We start from the raw sequence: 22,562 nt of genomic DNA, 5'->3' as shown, positions 1-22,562 counted from the left end.
AAAAATATTTTAAGAAAAAAATCGTGTTGGTTTTGCTGAACGAAAATTGTTCAATTTAACCATCGGAGGAACAGGATCTGAAGGACTCAAACTCTTTGGATTTGCAGCTAAGTACATCATATTTTGTCCCTCTGTATAACAAAACACATCAACATTACCTCAGTTATATTATCTGATGGTTTTGTCAAACAGCTTTACTTCGGTCATACGCATGTTTGTCTCATGTCTGCTGGGATTCCTTGGAGCATGGGACGGTTATGCGTGTGACGGAGGCTAAGTAACTTTATTCCAGCATTCGTTATATTATGGAGCTCAAGACTAAAAGAGAAGATTTTTGTTTTACTTTATTTTTTACCTAATCTAATTTCCATTTCCTTACTATTTTGTTTAATTTTTATTTCAAGATTTTTAATCTTATTCCAACTCATAAGTTTTTAGTTTTTCGTTTACTCTATTAGTATAATAATATTATTCGATCAAATAACAGTTATTGATGCGGATTTTCTAAATTATTCCTTATCATAACCGTTGAGATGAATTAATTGAATTACACTGTAGTTATATACCGTCGTCGGGGTGACAATGGGTCAAATGGGGGTGAGAGTGAGACACTGTTTCAACTACTTAGAATGCTTGTAGAACAGATTTAATGTATCTGAGGGCGGGAAGACTAAAATATAAAAGACCTTTTTGAACGATTTTGCTCTACGACCTCCAGACTGCCGGTGAGAGCGCTGACTCTTTCTCACCCCCCAGACAAATTGTACATAAATATAAACGCTTGGAAATAAAAATATGTTCAGTAACAATTAACAGTACCAATAAAAAAACAAAGATTCAAGTCTTGTTTACAGTAATAACTAGAAACAAACCAATCAAGATTACTATCGATGTGGTTGAGCAATCGTGAATATTTCCTTATTTTCAATTTCAATCCCACTTTTTTCTACTTTCCTTACGTTAAAGAAATAATAACGCTGGCTCTTGATCCAAAATTAAAATGACCAATCGCTCGTTTTGAGCGGTTGATTGTTTGTCCTCTCGAGGGATGAACAATTGAACAATGCTAATACTTTTGTATAAAAGTTGCATAGGTCACATCACTTTCCATGGTGAATCCCGATCTATGTTATTGATTGCCCGACCCAATTAATGCAACTTCCTTTCCGTGGTAAATTGTGGAGATGCAGAGGTATTCTCGGTCTCTAGTAGCAACACTCGCTCACTTTGAGCGATTGATTGTTTATCCTCGCGATGGATGAACAATTAAAGAATCATAAAAAGTTTTAACCACAGCAAATCGTTCAACATAACGACAAACCTGTCCCAATTCCAAGCACCTGTTCATGTTCTAGTCCACTTTATTATGCTATGAGTACATGTTTATCTGTTTACACAAAAAGTATATTTATGGGAAATAACTGAGAATCCGAGAGATAATGCTCAATATTCGGTATAAATACATCCATACATTAAACAATTAATAATACTATTCAAATCAATGTTCTCAAACATCATTGGTGTTTGATTTACTTTTTACTATCTTTTTTTCGTTTCCTCCTCTATAATTCGATTGATAAATCCACACGAAAATAATAACCATTATACACACACTTTTTTCACTTGGTTTGCGTGAGAGTTTTTCGCTTATGTGCACTGGGGGACCATCCCCTAATAGTAGGGACATCTAGCGCTCAGAACGATCACCAAATTGTTTTGTTCTGTGTTGTGCGAACGAGTAATTTAATTTACAAATTCAGAATGATCACGCGATCTTCGAAATATTTTGTTCTGCTTTGTATAGGTGCATTAATTAATTAGCAAATGAAATATTGGTGCGCGTCCGACCGTGTTTCTTCTAATAAGCAGAACGATCGCACGATCATTGAGATATTTGGCTCTGCGTTGTGCGGGTAATTAAATTGATTAAAAAATAAAAATTAAGTGCGTGTTCTATCGTGTTTGTATTAGTACGCAGAGCGATCGTGCGATCATTGAAATATTTTGTTCTGCTCTGTGCGGTTATTAAGTCGATTAATCAGTGCGCGTTCGATTGTATATTTGTTTAAACTTCATCAAACTACACGCTTCACACGGCAAACCGTTTACCAAAACGAACCCTGCTACAATACCTACCCCATGTATCCAACATCCCAGTGATTTCTCGTGGAAGTGCAGATGACTCGTCGGCTTCCATCAAAGCGAGTATCACGTCAACATTCTCCTACCCATTCCTTAATTGACCTGCATTCGGACACGGCCGGCGCTGGTATTGTTTAATATTTGGGTCACCAGTTCTTACACATTGAGGATGATGTTAGTCCCAAACATCATCTGTTGGTTCTCTGTGTAATTACAGCTGACCTGGCAATAACGGAGGAGCAACCGTGGGCGGTCAATCATGCTCATGCTCATGCTCATGCTCAGGAGCTTTGAAATTATAATACTGATTATTAAATTTAAAATTATTAAAGTACATAATGTACCCAAATTTAATTGTCTGTGACTCAGAACCAAAATCTAGAAATACTGTAATTGTTTTATTTTATCTCTTTTCAGGTATCCTTCGCACCGAATTTTCAACAGAGCCTACCAAAAGCAATAACCAGTCGACCAATGCTGAAACTGGCCTCACCCACTAGCAATTTCATCGGTCCCCAAAGGCCAACCACCGGAACTCCCATTTACGTATCGCCAGCCACTACCCAAATGACCAAAGCCACGTTCCTCCCACTGGGCGTCCCCGCCTTCAAACCTCTCCCTAAGAACGACGCCGACACGGTGAGATACGATCCCACCGCTGTGCAGCGTAATTTTTCCCTCAAAACTCCTCAAACCCCTGACATTTCCTTCCAGAATCAACTCATGAACCAAACCTCCTCCTTCCATCGTCCATCGCGGATTACCGTTGCTGCCGCACCCAACAAGCACATTGTCTACAAAGACAACACCATGCATGTTCAAAAAGTCCCCGCCTTCCACGCAATGCCGGAATCCGTTTCCCGTATCTCCACCGGTCCGGTAATTCAAATCGACAACAAACTATCCGAACCAACGATCAAAAACTCCATCGTGACTGTACCTTCGCGCAGTGACGTCAGCAAGGGAACCACCGTCGTCGACGGAGTTGACCTGATGGGTCATACCGTTGAAGAACTAGCTGCTGCAGCAAACGTAAGCGTAGAAGTCATCAAGGAAGCCATCCGAGTGCGAAAACAGGAACTACTTGCCCAGCAGCAGTACCAAAAGCAACAAGCAGCCATAGTCCAGGCTCAGATTATGGCAGCTAAACATGCCACCTCGACGACGACCAGCTCGACTACCACTCCACGGCCGCGACGGTATCCCACTCATAACGGCCACAAGGTAAGTTGAGACAACTTATATTACAGCAGGGCGGACTTACGGTGGAATTGATGAATTTTAGGTTATGAATGCACCCAAAGAGTACTATCCGGTTGGATATGACAAGAACTTCGACGACAACTTCACCTCCAAGGTCGATTTGCCGTACACGACGTTCAACTGTGGCGAGCAGAAGCACTTCCCCGGACTGTATGGCGACGAAGACTTGGGTTGTATGGTGAGTTTGTCATTATTATTATCATTTATTCAGACTAAGGTTGAAGTAGTCTTTGTAGTACATAAAAGTCGACTCCATTCAACTCAGTGCATGGCTGCCATCGCTTCTCACGTAGTCTATGGAGGGTCTGCCGATCGTCTACCACGTGATCGATCCTCCTTGCTCGCTGCGCCTTCTTGTGTCCGTTGGATCACTAGCGAGAATCATTTTCTCCGCGTTGTTATTCGACATTCTGACTACGTGCCCGGCCCACCGCAGTCTTCCGATTTCCGCGGTTTGAACGATGGATGGTTTTCCCAATAGCTGATGCAACTCTTGTTTCATACGCCTCCTCCACGTACTGTCGGCCATCTGTACCCATCCTTTGTGTTCAACCGGCCGATCTCCTCATGGCTTTCCTGGAGAAGGTTCCCGTTTATGTCCTTACAGTCCCGTAACACCGGATAGACACCTTAACGTGGTGTGTTACGGAGTAAGATTTACCATGGTCACATTGCCAGCTTCAGGCAAATCCTGATCCAACGGTACTTTTGAGGGTGTCGCTAAGTCCATGGCCTCTCTTAAGTAAGTATCACACCAACATTTCCTTCCTCTCCCTAGTTACGGTGAAGATATGCGTTCCCAGAAGTAGTAATCCTTATGATTTGTTAATTGGACTGGAATCAAGGACACCCCCCCCCCCCTTTTTTTTGATTTCTGATAGCATTCTACATATGGATTTCAAAAGAAAAACATCAGTATCACTAGTGTCTAATCTACGAATTACATCGTAAAAATGCTAATGCTAATGCTAAAACAGGAACCTTTTTTATGTCCTTACACATATCGGGCTGCGACATGTGGCCCTTTCGTGAACGGTTTAACTTCTCATAGATCTTTCGTATGTAATTGGCGCGGTACAGTTGCCCGTCTCTTTATGGTCTGGATCTTTCTGCTGGGGCTTTATCCTTCGAAAAATTCTGTTCTGTTCGTTTGTAACGAGTCTTCTTCCCTTTCGTGCGGTGTTGCAGAAATCTCACCCATGCTGCATTCTTCTCTTCCTCTAACTGCTCACTTTCGTCGTTATACCAGTCGTTTCTTTGATCCGGGGGAACGATCTAGTACGACGGTTGCGGTGCTTCCAATAACGAATCGAATATCTCTACAGCCGTGTTCACGAGAAGCTGCGACTAGCTGCTTTTCCGTTGGGATTGCCACTTCCAGCTACTGCGCGTTGTCTTAGACTAGTCTACCGTCTTGTAGCCGCCCAGTGCAATATATAGTCGCGGCAAACGACTTCGACGCGTGTTGTACACCGTCGAGAGTTTTGTGTGCTCTAAATCACGTACCATTGGACGACAAAATCAGAACTTTGTTTTTGTATTCGCGATGCTCATGTGTCGCATTTGTAGTTTTCGACCTCTAAAATCGACTGGTTACCGGCGTTAGTTGATTGATTGGGAAAATTCCAAGATTATTTGATCTCAAAATTAAAGAAGGTTTGTCGCTTTAATGGCGTTGAAGTCATTTTTATGTTTGCATGATTGCATATTCATAGAAGTTAAAATACTAAGTTAATACGATAATCTAAGTTATTACGATATCTGTATGTCCCCATAAGTGTGTTTCAGGCAAATAGGAAGAAGGAAGACGAAAGAAGAAAGTAAGAAGAAGGAAGAAGAAAGAAAGTAGAAGGGAAAGGGAAGAAGAAATAAGGAAGAAAGAAGAAAGAAGAAGAAATAAGGAAGAAGGCAGAAGAAAGAAAGAAGAAGGAAGAAGAAAGAAAAAAAGAAAAGGAAGAAAGGAGGAAGAGAAAAGGAGAAGGAAGAAGGAAGAAGAAAAAAGGTAGAAGGTAGAGGGAAAAAAGAAGGAAGCAAGAAGAAAAAAGAAGGAAAAAGGAAGAAAGAAGAATGAGGAAGTAAAAAGGAAGGAGGAAGAAGAAAGAAAGAAGAAGGAAGAACGAAAATGGAAGTATGCAGAAGGAAGAAGGAGAAAGGAAGAAGGATGAGGATGGAGGAGGAAGGAAGAAAGAAGAAAGAATAAGGAAGAAGAAAGAATAAGGAAGAAGAAAGAAAGAAGAAGAAAGACGGGAGAAAGAAGGAAGAAAACGGAAGAAAGAAGAAGGAAGCTGAAAGAAGGTAGAAGTAAGAGGGAAGAAGAAATAAGGAAGAAAGAAGAAGGAAGAAAGAAAAAGGAAGAATAAAGAAGGAAGAAGGAAGAAAGAAAAAGGAAGAAGAAAGAAGGAAGAGGCTGAGGGAAGAAGCAAGGAAGAAGAAGGAAGCAGGATGGAATAAAGATGGAAGACGGAATAAGGAAGAAGGAATAAGGAAGAAGGAAGAAAGAAGAAAGAATAAGGAAGAAAGAAGACGAAAGAAGGAGAAAGGAAGAAGAAAGAAAGAAAAAGGAAGCAGGATGGAATAAAGAAGGAAAAAGGAAGGAGGAAGAAATAAAGAAGGCAGAAGGAAAAAGGAAGAAGGTGGAAGGAAGAAGGCTGAGGGAAGGGGGAAGAAAGAAGAAGGAGGAAAAAGGAAAGTAGAAGGAAGGAATAAGAAGGAAGAAGAAATGAAGAATAAGGAATGAGAAAGAAAAAAGAAGGTAGAAGAGAGAAAAAAGCGAAAAAGGAAAAATGAAGAAGAAAGTAGGAGGAAGAAAAAAAGAATGATTGAGAAGGTAGAAGAAAAAAGGCAGAAACAAGAAGACGGAGGGAAGCAACAGAAAAAAGAAGTAACAAGAAAGAAAGAAAAAGGAAGATGGACAAAAGAGGAAGGAAGAAAGAAGAAAGAAGGAAGAAGATGGAAGAAAGAAGAAAAAAGAAGGAAAACAGAAGAGAAAGTAGAAAGAAAAAGGTTGGGGAAAAGAATAAAAAAGAAAGAAGGAAGATGAAGAAGGAAGAAGGAAGGACAAAGAAATAAATAACAAAGAAGAATCAAGAAATCATGATTGCAAACATCTGATTCCCGGTCGTCTTCTAAGCGATTTTCACAATCGTTTCACTGTTGTATTATCCAACTCATCTGGTTTCCTGTAGGGGATTGTTCAAAAATTACGTCCATAGTTTTTCGGCATTTTAAACCCCCTCCTGTCACAATCTGTCACAAATTACTGACCCCCCTGCCTCCCCCTGTACGTACAACTGTAATTTATATATTGTCTATCCGGAACAAATTTAGAACGCTTTCTACACCGCAGTTGGATTTTTCTCCAGATACACGCAACTTTCCCAACTTCGGAAGTAGTGCGCTGGATTCGCCCAAAGATGCGCTAAACAACGCATCAATTAGTTTGACAAATAAAACTTCAGAAGTAAGTTCGGTTCGGAAGTCCCGACTTCCGATTTCTAAGTTGGTGCTACGCCGACAATAATGGTTCGTCTTCCTCATACACTATTTTTACAAGAAACTTAGTGAGAACTAACTCCCTTAATATCAAATTTAAATCTTGTTTTGCTAATCAACTTGTTACTAAAATGTAATTAGGTACTTTTTCTTGTCGGACGTAACACAAGACGAGACCCCCCATCTCCCTCTGTCACACATTCTAGAGCCCCCTCCCCCCTCAAACCATGGACGTAATTTTTAGAAATAAAAAGGAAGTAGGAAGAAGAAAGAAAGAAGGAGAAAGAAGGAAAAAGGAAGAAAGAAAAAAGAAGAATGAAGAAGGAAGAAGGTAAAGGAAGAAGGAAGAAGGATGAGGATGGAGGAGGAATGAAGAAAAAAGTAAGAAGAAAGAATAAGGAAGAAAAAAGAAAAAAGAAGAAAGAAGGAAGACGGGAGAAAGAAGGAAAAAGGTTAGGATGGAGTACGGATGCTGTCATAGAGAATGTACAAATTTTCGATTTACCAACTTCAATGAGAGTAAAATTTACAGATTCCGAAGTATCTCATAAGGAAAATCAAGCTAGCATGTTCATGCAAGTCCCTAGAGTCCTTGCGTATTATTTGCAGTTTAAATTAGTTCAATGCAGATGCCCTAGGTTCTCCAAATTGTTCTGGAGTACGGATCAAATGGTCTACTTGGTCAACCGCCCTTGGTATCAAACCGAAATCAACCCAGCACGTCCATACAAGTCTCTAGACCCCGTGCGTCATATATGCAGTTCAAATAATTTAATGTAGATGTTCTAGGTTCTCCAAATTGTTGTATTGTCCAACTTGTATGTACATGCTGGGTTGATTTCGTTTTGATACAAGAGGTGGTTGATCTGGCAGACTAATTGATCTGTACCACAGAACAATTTGTAGAACTCAAAACAACTGCATTGAAATATTGAAATTGTTTGAACTGCATATAATACGCAAGGCTCTTTTCTTATGGAGGGATGAAGGCAAATCTGCATACAAACACCTGAAATTATCACTCAGGGAGTGGGGTTGGCGCGGAAGGCAGAAGGCCAGTCCGCCGGACCCACTAAACCCACCCAAGCAACAGAAGGTTACTTGAGTTACCCTCTCTACTAATACCCTGGTTCTCCAGGAACTGCCTCCCTGAAATACTTCTGGGGGATAGGCAGTACTTAATGTACTCGCTCGTTCACGCTCACACAGGTACTCATTTCGTATGAGTCTTACTTGGGTGCTCTCTCTAACACACCCTCTGACACACCCTGACACTCTTTCTGACGCACCATATGAGTCTTACTTGGATGCTCACCACTGACATACCATAGACATACGCAAGGCTCTAGGGACTTGCATGAACATGCTAGTTTGATTGTCCTTATGAGGTACTTCTAAATCTGTAAATTTTACTCTCATTGAAGTTGGTGAATCGAAAACTTGTACATTATCTATGACAGCATTCGTACTCCATCCGATCCTGCAAAATCAAATGAGCATCGCTAGGAACATAGCAAACTAGCAACCTACAGGACACCAGATGAGTTGGACAAAGCAACCGTGAAACGTTAGTGAGAATCGCTTTGAGGACGACAAGGAATCAGATGTTTGAAATTATGATTCCCATGATATCTTGATCGCACTATTCGGCATGTTATCCCAACTTCCCAACCTGTACTTCCCAACAAGTGTTTGGGTTCAGGTTTCCCTTAATACAAGTTGCCATACAAAAGCACACCTAAATATTTTTAATTAAACGGATTAGGTGAAAATTCCATACAAAGTTCAGTCTCAAGACGAATCATTGCACAGAAGTACCATGCATCTCCATATACTGTTATGCTTATATGCTGCTGAACAGTTTTCAACATCGCTACCTTCCGTTTCCCCTGGGACTGGAAGGCCCATTTTTGTCTAAAAAACACTTATGGAGACAACAAGACGAGCCATCTAGAGGTCGAAAACTACAAATGCAACACATACTGTCGACCAGTTATTATGGGGCCTTTCATAGCCGGGTGGTACGATGTGCGGCTACAAAGGAAGACCACGCTGAAGGTTACTGGGGATTCCCGATCCGGTCTAGGAAATTTTCTCGATTTTACCTTCGTAAATTTCTTCAGGAGAAATACTTCCAAAATTTCTTTGGAAATACCCTTAAAAATTTCTTTGGGTATTTCTTCGGAATATAATTTAATGAATTCTAACAGTACTTTCTCAAGAAGTCCATCCATCCCTTCCCTGTAGGATTGAAATTCTTGGAATATATCTATATATCTCCAGGAATTCTTTGGAAAAGTCTTATAGGAATTTCTTCGGTCATTCCTCCAGATTTTTTTTTACAGCAACTCTTCCAGAAACCCCTCAGACAGTTGATTCAAAAGTATAAGATTGCTAATGTCGTGCCTGTTCGCGTGACTAACATCTAGGTTACTTTGACCTGGCAGCCAAAGTACCGGTACTACAAGTGTCAAACCGATGTTGGTGATGAAATTAAACATGCACTACAACATGATGCATAAATTATGGCCAATTGATGCTTGTTAAAGCATAATTTGGCAAAACATTTTAAATGACTACAGCGCCACTAGCGTTCTAGTACTAATGATTCTACTCTTCAGACCTTCGGAGATTCCGTTTTGAAATTTCTTCAGAATTTCCTTTGAGCATTTTTTCGGGAATCTCTTCAGAAAATCCATTGGAAATTATTTTAGGAATCCTTTAGAAATTTAATTTGTAAACTCCTTGGGAATTCCTTCGATAATTCTTTACTAAGGCTTTTCGGAAGCTTTTACGAAAGAATATCTGGAGGAATATTCAAATAAACTAGGATTTTCTAGAAAAAAAAATAGAAGAAATTCCTTGGAGAATTTCCAAATGTATTTGAGAAAGAATTTCCGGAAGAATTCTTGAAGGAATTCTTGAAGAACAACATGAAAAGATTTTCGAAAAAAATTCTTAACGAATTTCTGAAACGAATTGTTAACAGAATTTCCTTAAGAATTATTAAAGAAATCCACAAAAGAATTTCCAATGTAATTTTCAAACAAGTACACACCCATTCTATATTTCTACAGGAATCCATTCGGAAACTATTTCAGAAACTCCTGCAAGAACTCCTTCATGAATATCTGAAGTTAGAGGTGTGCGCCGGTCCGAAAATAGACGGCGGCGGCGTTTGTCAGAATTTTGGTCGGCGGCGGCGGAGTTTTCGGCGTCACGCCGAAAGCCATTTTAACCGGCGGCGGCGGCGGCGTGAATCGGCGTGGTGATTTTTTTATAACGTTCTCGAAGATTTTTTTTTTTTTTTCATTTTTCGGGACATTTTCAAGACATCAAAGGGAGCATCTCTTCCAGATTTTTTTTTCCAAAATATTCAATATTGGAAATTATTTTCGAACAGGAACAGGAACTCTTTTGCAGCTCTTTGTAATTCCCAAGAAAAATGGTTTGGAATTCAGGGGAAAATAATTCATTACATGAGAAACTTTCAAAATTTTCATGAGAAATTATTCTAAATTTTGTACTTCAGAAATATTTTGCCACATTTACACTGAACATTTTTCGGAACATCCGCGGGAGACTCTAAGGTGTTTTTACGGGAAACTCGCTGGAGTTTTCACCAGAAATTTTCCATGGGAATTTTTTTTAAATGAGAAAAAATTACGATTTCAACGGAAATTGTTAGGAGTTTTCGTAGGAAATTTATTCTAATTGACACGAGATTTTTTTTAAATTGCCATAAAAAGTTCTTAGGAATTTTCACGAGGAATTTTCCAGAATTTCCACAGGATGACTGGAAAAATACTGGAAATATCAGAGAATTTCTGACACAATCAGGGAACTTTCAAACATGAAAATAAAATAAACAATTTAAGAATTGAACACGTACGGATCGTTGTTCCGATCTATGGACAAAACAAAGTTTATCCAGCTTCAAAGGGATTTCTGAATTATTCCCGAAGCAATACCTAAAGAGAAATGAGCATTTATTCGAGAAATTAATTAGGTTTTTGCTTGTAAATCCTCTGATAATTCTCTCGGAAATTCTTCATGAAAAAATAAATATATAAAAAATATATAATAATTGAGGATTTCAAGGCAGTTCCTGGAAGAACTTTCGGAGAAATTTCTGGATCAATTTTCAAAATAATTTTTGGATGGTTTTACATAGGAATCACATGTCCTCGGAATTATAAGCGTAATTTTCTAAATTATTCCTGGGGGAATTCCCAAGATGAGTCCCCGAATGAATTCCTGGAGGAATTGCTAAAGGTAATTCAGGCGGAGTTTCCGAATGAATTCCCGCGATAGAACATGAAGAAGTTTTCAATAAAATAAAATAAAGGAAAAAAAGGAAAAAGTGAAAGATTTCTGCTAAAGGAATTTTCAATGGAATATCGAATGGATTTTCCAAGGAATTTCCAGAAGAATTTTCAAAAGAACTAATTCACAGAAAAAAATCAAAGGATTCCTTAGAAGAATTCCAAAATGAATTTATGAATAGATTCCCCAAGGAATTTCGAAATAAATTTCTATGAATGTTAAAAGGAATTTGTAGAAGAGAAGCTCTTTTAGAAATGACCGAAAAAATTTCTGGAGAAGTTACTGGAGGAATTCCTCAAAACAAATACCGAAAATAATCTCCTCTGGGAATTCTAGAAATAATTTCCAAAGAAATTCCTGAAGTAATTTATTAAAATTTCCAAAGGAATTTCCGAAGGAACCTCTAAAGGAATTTTCCTAAGAATATCCAGAACAATTCCTTAAGGTGTTTTCTAAGTTTTCGTAAATAAATTTTCGAATGAATTCCTTAAAAATCTCCGAAGCATTTTCCGAATATATTCCCAATAGAGCATAAGTACTAAAATGCCAAGAGCTGAAAGCCTCTTTACGAAAGAAGAAAAAAAAGTACTAAAACGCTAGTGGCGCTGTAACCATTAATATTATTTTGCCATTTAAAATTATTTGGCTTCAATACGCTTAACTTGGTATATGCTGTCTATCATGTTGTAGTTTATGATTGGTTGCATCAACAACATCGGTTTGACACTTATTATACCGGTTTTTTAGCTGCTATGTTTGAGTACAATACTGCCCACACTTGCATAATAGTCCCATTTGACTTTTCGTCACTTTTTAGTTAACTTTTCGACACTTTTTAGTTAACTCAATGAATAGGATTAATTTCTTGTGTACTTCCATAAATCATAATAACTGCGATTTTGTATGCCCATGAGTGAAAAAAAATACCAAGTCATAGTCCCATATTAAAAGTACCCGCATAACAGACCCACTAAGAATGAACTAATTGCTCAAAACTAAACAATGTTTCGATCAAACTAAATCGCTTTACGGTAATCTAGCGAATGATGAACAACTTAGCAAAATTCAGCAAGATACGATGATGTTTCAATCTATTAGATTTCTTTAAAAGTTTCATATGGAAGATGCGATTTGGAACTTCAATAGCTATTATCTCAGTATGCGAACAAAAACGGGCTGGGACTAATATGTGAGTGGGTAAAGAATAGATGTTGGTCACATGAACTGGAGCGACATTAGCAGTCTTATACTTTTTCATCATCTATATTTCCGAACGAATTTCTAAAGGAATTCCTTAAAACATTTCCGAGGAATCTGAGATGAACCAGCCGTGGGCATTAAAATTTCCGAGGAATGTGCTAAAAGAACTCGTAAAAGAATCGTTAAATGAATTTCTGAAGGAATAGCCGTACGAAGTTATGAAGGAATTCCCGAAGAAAGTCCATAACCAATTTTCGGAACAATTCTTGAAGGTGTTTACTGAAGTTGTTTCTAAAGAAATTACTAATTAAAATCGATCGAATTTTCGAAGAAATTTTAAAAGAATATCTGCAAAAATCTCCAAAGTATTTTACGAAGGATACCTAAAGGATTTTTTTATGGAATTCTGGAGGAAGTTCCGAAGGAATTCCTGAGGGAAATTTTTTCGAAGCAATTCTTAGAATGTCTCTTTGAAGGAATTTCCAATTTCATTTCCTGGAGGAATTTTCGAAGGAATACCTAGAGGAATTTTTGTTTGAATGATTGAAGCAATTTCTGGATGAACTGATTGACGAGTCAGGGCCATAAAGAAAAACCATGCAGAAGGTGGCTGGGTTCGATTCCCGATCAGGTCTAGGAAATTTTCGGGTTGGAATTTGTTTTGACTTCCCTGGGCATATAAATGTATCATCGTGTTGGCCTCACGATATACGAATGAAAATGGTAACCCGGGTTAGATAAACCGCGCATTTAACAACAGTGGGAGTGCTTAATTAACACTAAACTTCGAGGCGGCAATATGCGTGTGGATATGCAACCTCTGCCAATAAGAAGAAAAAGATGACGAGAAAAAATGTTGTGAGGCCACCAATAATTAGGGGAAGGTGGGTAGACTTGATTCCCAAGGAGACTTGATCACCCCCTGTTTTATCGAGAACTAAAGTAGTTTTGTTCTAGCGTATTTTTAGTATAGATCCTCTAGACAAATGACCTTTATGTGGTGAGTTATTTTTTTGATTGACAACCTTATTTATTCTGCAGGGCGGTTTGTATGTTTTAACCTTCCTAAAGATTTTTTTATTGGCCACGCAAAATTTGAATAACTTTTCATAACAATGACCAAAGTCTTTCGTTTTTTCACAGCAACAAGCCATAAATATGCTTATTGATCTGTACTGATGAAAATGTCAACATTCCATCAAAGTTTTAGGATATTTGGATTTGAAGTTATTGCCTCAATATGGGGACACTTGATCCGCCGTTAGTCACCCATACAAAAATTTGACGAAAAAATTCAAAAAAATATAAATCTGTTCTTAGGCTTCTCATTTTTTGTAGATTTGACGGATTTGATGAAGGGTTGGCAGGAAAAATTATGTATTGCGTAGATCTCATAGAAAGGGGATCAAGTCTCCCCAAATTTTAAAATTGCATGTGCTGTCGAATTCAATAACAAAAATCGTTCATGTATACGCACAGCGATTCGATAATTCCACGTATTTTGAAGGGAAAATATTTAAAAAATCTGAGGGCACCTTTCTAATTTTATCAAAGCAAGTTCTTGGAGAGGGATCAATTTCCCCCGAATGTTTTCAAAGTCGATTTTTGACAGCACTCCAAAAAATCGATTGTGTATCAATAGCAACAATAATTTAAGGACTGTCATACATCAGTAAAGTTAAATACTATATTTCTTAGCGAGTCTGTGTGAAAATCGCGTATGTTTATTTATTTTTGGTTGTGATACATCGGAAATAAGAAAAGGGGATCAAGTCTACCCAGTCTCCTCTACTATTGAAAAACGTGTTTCGTTTGACTTGTTTGAATTGATTATTTTGCTGCAAAAATCTGTATATGGCACGTATGTTTTTACCTCATTATTAATGTAGAGTACCTGAAAAAAAACTAAAAAATTAAGGAATTTTGTTTTTACAAAATTCTTGTTCCACTATAATTCATAAATTTATAAGTGAAATTTTCGAATTTTCACGGAAAATGTTCAGTATTTCAACGAAAATTTTCCCGGAAGGGCTTTGGATTTCTACGGGAGGTTCTTTGTATTGTCCATAAGAAATTCTTTGAATGTTCTATTGGAAAACATTTAAAACAGGAAAGGGTCGTCGACCAAATAACTTTGGGGTAGATGGACTTCGGTAAATGATGTGCCTGGTCAAACTACATATTCGGCCTAACAACTTTCGGTCTTGTGGCTTTCGGCCAAATTATTTTCTGCCAAGCGACAAAAATTCTATTTCAACGAGAAATTCTTCGGATTTTCCACTCACAGTTTTTCTATGTTTTTACGGAGATTTCAACGGTAATTCTCAATTTTCAAAGTAATTCGGATATTTTCAAAAATTCCTTGGAAATTTACTTCCTGAGTTGCTTTGTAAATTTCTCCAGTATTTATCCAGTTGATATTTCATGAATTTCTCCAAAATTTCATTCGGAACACCCTCCAGATATTCTTTCGTCAATAATGCCACCAGGATTAAATTCGGTTTAGGATCTTCTTCAAACTTTTTTTTAAAGAAACTGCTTCAGTAATTATTTCAGGAATTTCTTAAAGAAATTCTTCCAGTAGTTCCAGTAGTAGAAATTCTTGGAATTCCTTAGCTTCGGAAATTTTACTAGATATTCTTTGAGATATTCTTCTGCAGAAATTCATTCAAAAAAGCATTTTTAGGGATCATTCGAAAATATCATCTAGAATTCCTTCAAAATTTTCTTAAGAAACTCTTCCGAAAATTTATTTAGTATTTCTAATTTCATTCTTTAATAAATTTCCGGATAAAATTCTTCCCACAAAATTTTTAGTAATAATTCATGCAGGAAATTCGTAAGAAATTTCGTATGGTTCTAATAGAAGCATTTCCGAAGGATTGTCTGGAGGAAGTTTCTAAGGAAATTCCGGAGAAACTTACAAAGGCATAGATTTTTTCGAAGGAATCCTTGGACGAATGTCAAAGTCCTGGCGAATTTTTCTTCTGGAATTAATTTATGGAAGAGTTCTAAAAAGAAGGATTCTCAAAACATATCTCGAAGAAATTCCTAAATCAATTTCCGAACAAATTCCTAAAGAAATTTCAGAAGAATGTATCCTAAAGAAATTTTCGAAGGTATTCCTAAAAAAAAATCAGAAGGATTTATCCCTGAAGGAATATTTTAAAGATAGATATTTCCGAAGAAATTTCCAAAAGAATCTATGAAAAAATCCTTAAAAAATTCGGAGAAATTTTCTAAAATTTTCTTAGAATTCCTTCTTTAAAGTTTCCAAACATCTCTTGAGGAATTTTTAATGAAGTTTTTGGATTTATCTCCGAAGTAATTTGCAAAGGATTTTTTTTGGGAAATTCCTTGGAGAAATTACGAAAGAATTCTTATAGGAATTCCAAAGAAATTCTTGGAGTAATTTAAGAATGTCGGAAATGCCTTAAGGAATCGTACATGCCTTAATGAGTTCCTTTGGAAAAAATCCGTTACGAATTCGGTCGGAAACTTCTAAGGAAGGTCGTGAAATTTTATCCTAGAACTATGGAAAGAATTCTTGCTGGAAATTCAGGTGGAATAACTGGAGGAAAACTGAAACTTGTACTACTCATATCACCCGTTCCATCATCGGCTTGACGTAACAGATACCCTTAATCCTATTATTAAAGATCAGACTGAATCAGTATAAGAGCACAAATTATAATGGCTCTGACTGAGTAATGTTTAATGATCCCGTTTTGTTTCCTTGGAAATTTCAATTTCACATCTCGATGAATCGATCCACTCATGTTGCGTCGAAGAGGTGAAATGTTCGTTCTGCGTTGTTTTGCCTGTCATACCACGGATGCCGTATTAGCTGGAATACTAAGATTAATACCAATTTTGGAGCGATGCGAATTTAGCTATCATTGATCGAGAATGATGCTGCACTCAATGCAGTGAGATGAGGGCAATATAGGGCATATTGCTGATATAATTCGATTGTGATTATTTTGGGCTTTAGTTCATTTGAAAGATTTTATTCAACCCCCAAGTAAAAAAAACTTTGCAAACAAATAAACTACGTGGGTATATTTTTTTGTAACTATAAAAAGTGAATGTTCACAAAACCTACTTTGTATTGGATAAATTGGTAGCCCTCTCGATAAGACGTTTTGTCTTTGGGAACTTAATGGATGCTATTTCTGTAATCTTCTCGAAAGCTCCACTTTAGCCAACACCATAGCCACCAAACCCAACCAAACTGATTGCACATAGCACTTCTCGTCGCGGACTTCATCGACTCGGATCCGGATCTCGGATCACAGTTAGTGTAGTATTGGAATAGCAACTAGTTGGAACGAAAACTCTGATCTCATATATATTAATGTATTATAATCGTAAATAAACTCGAGAAATGCGATTCCCACCCGCATCCGCCAGCTAAGTATAAAGCGAACCGCCTCCTCCCCAATGACAAACACCATCGCCGGCGATGTAGATTTTCACGGACCAATAAGCCAGCAGGCAGTCAGCGTGGCAGCGCTTCATAGGTAATCAATGCGCTCAACCCAACTCCACAGGATGCAATGTTTTCACAACTGAGTGGCTTTTCTATTGGATGGGTTCTCAATTCCGTCCAATATGATACGATAGCTTCCCATTATCCGTACTGGTAGTGGAAAATTTAAGGCCCAACAACTCAAAAGGTCATAAATTTGCTTTTTCGATCCATTAGCTGCTACTTTTTTTTAAATCATCAAGAAAGCTATTCTTCGCTATAAATACAACGATCGGAAAAACAAACTGATAGGAAAAAAATGAACGAGGGTTTTTTTTTTTCTAAATAGGACTTGCAACCAATCTGATTGTTGTACTTGAACTCAACCCACTACGGTAGCAATAGAATTGCAATATTCTCCAATATAAGCCGCAGTCCTGCATCAAAACACGTGGTCCGTTCGTTGATGGTTGTTAGCAAAATGTTTGAACAACAAAGCCGTTTGTATCATCGTTGTTTCTTCCATCGGCGGACGGTCGACGTGCTTTTGGTTAGCTAGTCGAAATTCCAGTCCGAATGCACCGAAGAAAAAATGTAGTAGAAATTACCATTTTCTATAATATTGAGAACATTACCGACGGTTTTCAACAGAACGTATTTAGTCAATTATAGTGAAATTAAACGACTCATCCCTTCGGGTAAAAAATGCCTGTATTGTTTCCAATTTGATATTTTGTACAACTTTTTTTAGTGTGGTTGAGAGGAGGGGTGCTTTATTAGAATTGAATTCCCGATCTCCCTCATCTAACCCATCGCGTAATGCTACCAACTCGGTTGATGTGCTGTGGCTGTGGTTTGTTTTTGGTGGATTCAGGATGAATGTGTCAATTGTCGCATATGAAGCCGAGCCTTATTCGATCTAAAACCAAATCTGCAGTCCGACCATTAATCGATCGAAGCTTTTAGAATAAAGCTCTGAAAGTCTCCGGCTCTTAAGTTTTATATTTTCCTATTTGGAGATCAACTGCAGCCGTTACTACTGAGACATCTACCCTTTACGTTTTATGGCTTTCCGCTTCCCAGAACTGGATACGGCGGATGCTGCATAAGCTAAATTTTCATTCTGTTCGTGGTAACGGCACTACGTGGTTTGGTTGGGAACACTCTTGTACAAATAATTGCGCTGTCTACAAGGTCTTCTGCATGCAGCAATACAGCGGCTGTAGATCATCGTTGCATGGTTTCACAATCGCAATCTAATACTTGGTTGAAAATATCATAATATTTTTCTTGGTTACTTTAACACGATGTTAGGAAATGGCATTGCTGGATTATAGTAGATAAGTGGATTTTTTTTATATTTTTGTTCGGCATTGGGTTCATGCCCGTTTAGGCATCAGGTTTAATGAGTTCTTCAGCGAAAAAAAGATGTGCATTTTATTGAGTAGGTACTAGCTGAACGTACCCTGCGCTACCCTGCGATGCTTGGGTTCGAAACATTTGCTTTTTAAATGTCATTCTTTTATATCGCCGCACTCTAGATCGGTTTCTGTACGATCCTTCCAGTTCTAGACCAACATTTGAAAAGGGCGTAACAGTCAAAATTTATTCCATCTGATTCTTCGTCTACACATATAGCTATATATGTGGAAGAAGAATCAGAAAGAATAAATTTTGGCTGTTACGCCCTTTTCAAATGTTGGTCTAGAGTTGATGCAAAAGTATATCCTTCCAGATTTATTCACAATCCATTAACTTTTTCGCAATTTCGTGGTTTTCAACTATTCCGAGGGAAATGTCTGTCTTTCTTAACATACCCATACGGCTGAGCAAAGACGAATCGATAAGTGATGAATTAATCTACAACGAATAACGCAGTACGAAATTAAGAGGATCTCGATATCGTAAAAACGTTCTTTCGCGCACTTATTGATATTCTTTTCGACCACACAAAGCAAAAAAAGCAGAACTCAAAATCGTTTTGCGCTATCTTTGAATTTGCAGTGAAACATCCATGAGTCGATATTGAAGGACTCATGGAAATATTGAGATGTGGAATAGGAAATCTTTGGAAAGCTGTTTGAAGGGACCATCACAGTATCACTGAAACTGTTGAAAATCGATGGCCAAAAATGTGATGAAAAGAAGTATAAGATTCAAAACTAGGAAACAGGATCGTCTTTGCATATCTCGTCTCAGTGTGCGATGGAGATTTCAACAAAGATAGTTTGATTTGTGGAGGGAAGGGTCGTTTGGGCGAAACCCTTTCGGCCGAAAGCCATTTGGCCGAATATACCATTTAGCCGAACAGACCATTAAGCCAAAAGTCATTTGGCCGAAAGGGTCATTTGGTCGAAAGTGTCATTAGGCCGAAGGGTAGTTTGGCCGAAAGGGGCATTAGACCGAAAAGGCCATCTGGCCGAAAGAGACATTTGGCCAAAAGGGTCGTTCGACCGAAATGGTAATTCGGCCGAAAGGGTCATTAGGCCGAAAGGGTCGTTTGGCCGAAAGGGTCATTAGGCTGAAAAGGCCATCTGGCCGAAAAAGTCATTTAGCCGAAAGGATCGTTTGACCCGAATGGTCATTTGGGCAAAAAGTCTGTAACGAATTGCAAATACACCGCTGATTATGGTGTATGTCTCACCAGAAAAGTAACCTAAGCGAACTCTATCGGATTTCGGCGAGACTATTGAAGCTTTCGTAAATTTAAATTTTGTGAGTGTCTCCACTGAAGATCTCATTTATTTGAATTCTTGCTGCACCGAAAACATGATAAACTACACATAACTCACAACTCCGTAGTACGTTGATTAAATACGCAAATATCATGTCGAATGCGTCGAAAGGAAACACGATCGGTTTTGTAACAAAAGATTATTGCGTTCGAATTTAAATAGATAGCCAGTCCTATTTAGTCACAGTGCTTATTGTGCGCAAATCACGAACAATTTCAGTACGATTTGTTAACCAGAGCAGACGTGATTCTGAGAGCTAGTTAGTGACTAGTCTAGCGAAACCAATTAGTGGCGTGAACGAAACTGTAGATCCGATAGTGAGTTATTTCAATTGCTAATATTTTAAGAAAAAGTTCAATCTTCTGAGTTTTATAGATTTAGATTTGACTTTTTGAAAAAGCAAATAGTGGTCGAAGAATTATAAGAGACTGTCCGTGAATCAAAGTTCGGACCAGAGACGGTAAGCCCAAAGAATCTTTGATTGATAGTTAGAATGGGGGCTAATAAATCGGAAACCCATTGATCAGAATACTCGCTGATCAATGCGGGTTTTTTTTCCAAGGTTTGTAAAACGCCTGATGGTCCACCCTATTATCCTCGATTTGTGAGCTGAGTTCTCACGAAAAGCGAGACCATACACCCAAACCGCCTCCCACACCCTTCCAAGGTCCGTGTCGAACAGTGCAGGCAAAAGCTCCCGTGGTGCTATACTTTCTCGCAGCGAAGCCGACGCGAAAAACGTAGCATCGAAGTTCTGCTGCTACCCACTGCTAATTTGTGCCTGTTTGTGTGGTGTTGGGAGAAGCATACCAGACTCCACAATCTGCAAAATTTGAAGCGATCGTGAGCATTAAATGCATTAGGCGCTATCGGATGCCAAATCGACTTTGCCATTTCGAAGCCGCGCATAAGATCGATTGAACGGCGAGGGAGTGAAGCATTGGCATCAAGGAGTTACGCTTCGAAGGAAGCGCTCATAAAGGTTTGATTACGCCAGACACCCAGAAGAAGCATAAGCTGCTGCAAGTCAGGAACTCGTTCATTCGTTTCAAGTCCACCTGGCCAAAGGGGTAATTTGGCCAAAAGGGTCGTTTGACCGAAACGGTCATTTGTCCGAAAGGGTCATTTGGCCGAAAGGATTATGTTGCCGAATAGGACTTTTGGCCGAATAGGTAATTTGAAAAGTGAGAAATCTATATAATAAAAATGAGTTGAGATTTCTTTCCTGACGATTTAACTCGTGAACGGGTTGACCGATTTGCAAGATTTTTTCCCTAATCGATTCGTTTTGGGATCCGCTAGGTTTGTACATATATACAAAAAGTTGGTGAATTTAACGGGGAAATGTAAAAAAAAATCATGAGAATACAATTTTGGGTCATCATTTTTCGCTAGTTAGGAATGAAAAGAGAGACGTCTCAATTCTCATTCCTTATTTCTCACTTCTCACTGTATAAAATAAGGAGCGCGAAGTGAGTAGTGAGACGTCTCACCACTCGCTTCGCGCTTCTATTTCTTTACAGCGAGAAGTGATAAATGAGGAGTTAGAAGTGTGACGTCTGCCAAATGACCCTTTCGGCCAAACTACCCTTTCGGACAAATGACCCTTTCGGCCAAACGACCCTTTCGGCCTAATGACTCTTTCAGCCTAATGACCCTTTCGGCCTAATGACTCTTTCAGCCTAATGACCCTTTCGTCCAAATGACCCTTCGGCCAAATGACCCTGTCGGCTTAATGACCCTTTCAGCCTAATGAACCTTTCGGCCTAACAACCCTTTCGTCCAAAAGACCCTTTTGACCAAATGACTCAGCCAGATGGGTTTCGTCCTAGCGGTTTGTTCGGCCTAGTGGCATTCGACCAAATGGGTTCCGGCCATGATTTTTTCAAGGTTAAAATACTTCAATCTTCCATTTACTTCCGCTATATTCCGCTTTGATTTTTTGTGGGGTTGACTCATAGTTTCATTGACGCTAAATGTCTTAATCGACTAAAACCCACCTGTATAAAAAAAGAACTGGGTGTATCATCATCAAGCTGTTACGATATTGAACTGATTCAGGAGGCTATACCCCTGAACCGGTTCTAATGATGCATTTCAACTTGTTGTACACACCTAATGCGAAAAAAATGGTCCGAACATAAAATGAGCGAGAACAAAGCGTTTTAACAAACCACCTCGGTGAGGGCCGCCTATCCGAATTGTCGAGCAAGTCGAGTCAAATACGAAACACTGAAGACGGCCTTACTGTTGAGGTCGAAATACGTATCCGTCAAAGGTACAATAAAGTAGTGGAACTAAATGAAATAGTACAAACTTGTCTTATGACAAGTATCCGAATCAGTTTTTTCGGACTTGTATACAAGTGCGATAGACTTGTTTTCATGTTTTCAAAGCGATTTCTTTCGAAACCCTGGTTATTATAGATCGGATAGAATGAATTTTGCATGTTGGGACCCAGAATTCAATTGTTTCTTTCTTATCGAACGTCCACTAGAAGTATGGTATTATTGTGGATCTAAAAAGGTCACACGTGCTCGAGAAACTTACTTGCATTGGGAATAAATATCCGCCCATCTTCGATAACTGTATGTTAGGGTGACTCAAATTTGTATGCAACAATTTCATTTCGATTCTGGCTACAACATTCTAAAAAAGGCACCTTTAGTGTTGAACTTAAACAATAATTTAAAAAAAAGCTAAAAAAGGCAGGATATAATCAAGTTGGACTAAGAAAAGTGTAATTTATTTCTAATTTCTGTTACTCTGTCCTCATTCTTAGTTGGATCAATTTATCTGTTACATCACGGTTTCGTCCTTTGTTTCTGAAAGCCTAAGTATTCGAGACGCTGAAGCACCATCGGTTTTGGCCATTTTTGGCTAATACCAGTATTCGATATTTGGTAGAATCAATACCGGTATTTATGATAATG

The 22,562-nt window shown here is 38.4% G+C and overlaps 1 protein-coding gene across 4 annotated transcripts in view; it reads left to right on the top strand.

Moving 5' to 3' along the window:
* LOC134219475 (uncharacterized) overlaps nucleotides 1-22,562 on the top strand; it is a 407,421-nt gene that overhangs the window by 358,656 nt on the left and 26,203 nt on the right. For 3 of the 4 annotated variants that reach the window (XM_062698213.1, XM_062698209.1, XM_062698210.1), the window contains 2 exons: nucleotides 2,560-3,366; nucleotides 3,428-3,583. In XM_062698213.1, the coding sequence (XP_062554197.1) occupies nucleotides 2,560-3,366; nucleotides 3,428-3,583 (963 nt within the window). The remainder of the gene's footprint in view (nucleotides 1-2,559; nucleotides 3,367-3,427; nucleotides 3,584-22,562) is intronic. The other variant, XM_062698212.1, reaches the window with a different exon arrangement.

This window comes from Armigeres subalbatus, chromosome 3 (genome assembly GCF_024139115.2).
Source record: "Armigeres subalbatus isolate Guangzhou_Male chromosome 3, GZ_Asu_2, whole genome shotgun sequence".
Lineage (NCBI taxonomy): Eukaryota > Metazoa > Arthropoda > Insecta > Diptera > Culicidae > Armigeres > Armigeres subalbatus.
This window is presented reverse-complemented; position numbering and strand designations above follow the sequence as displayed.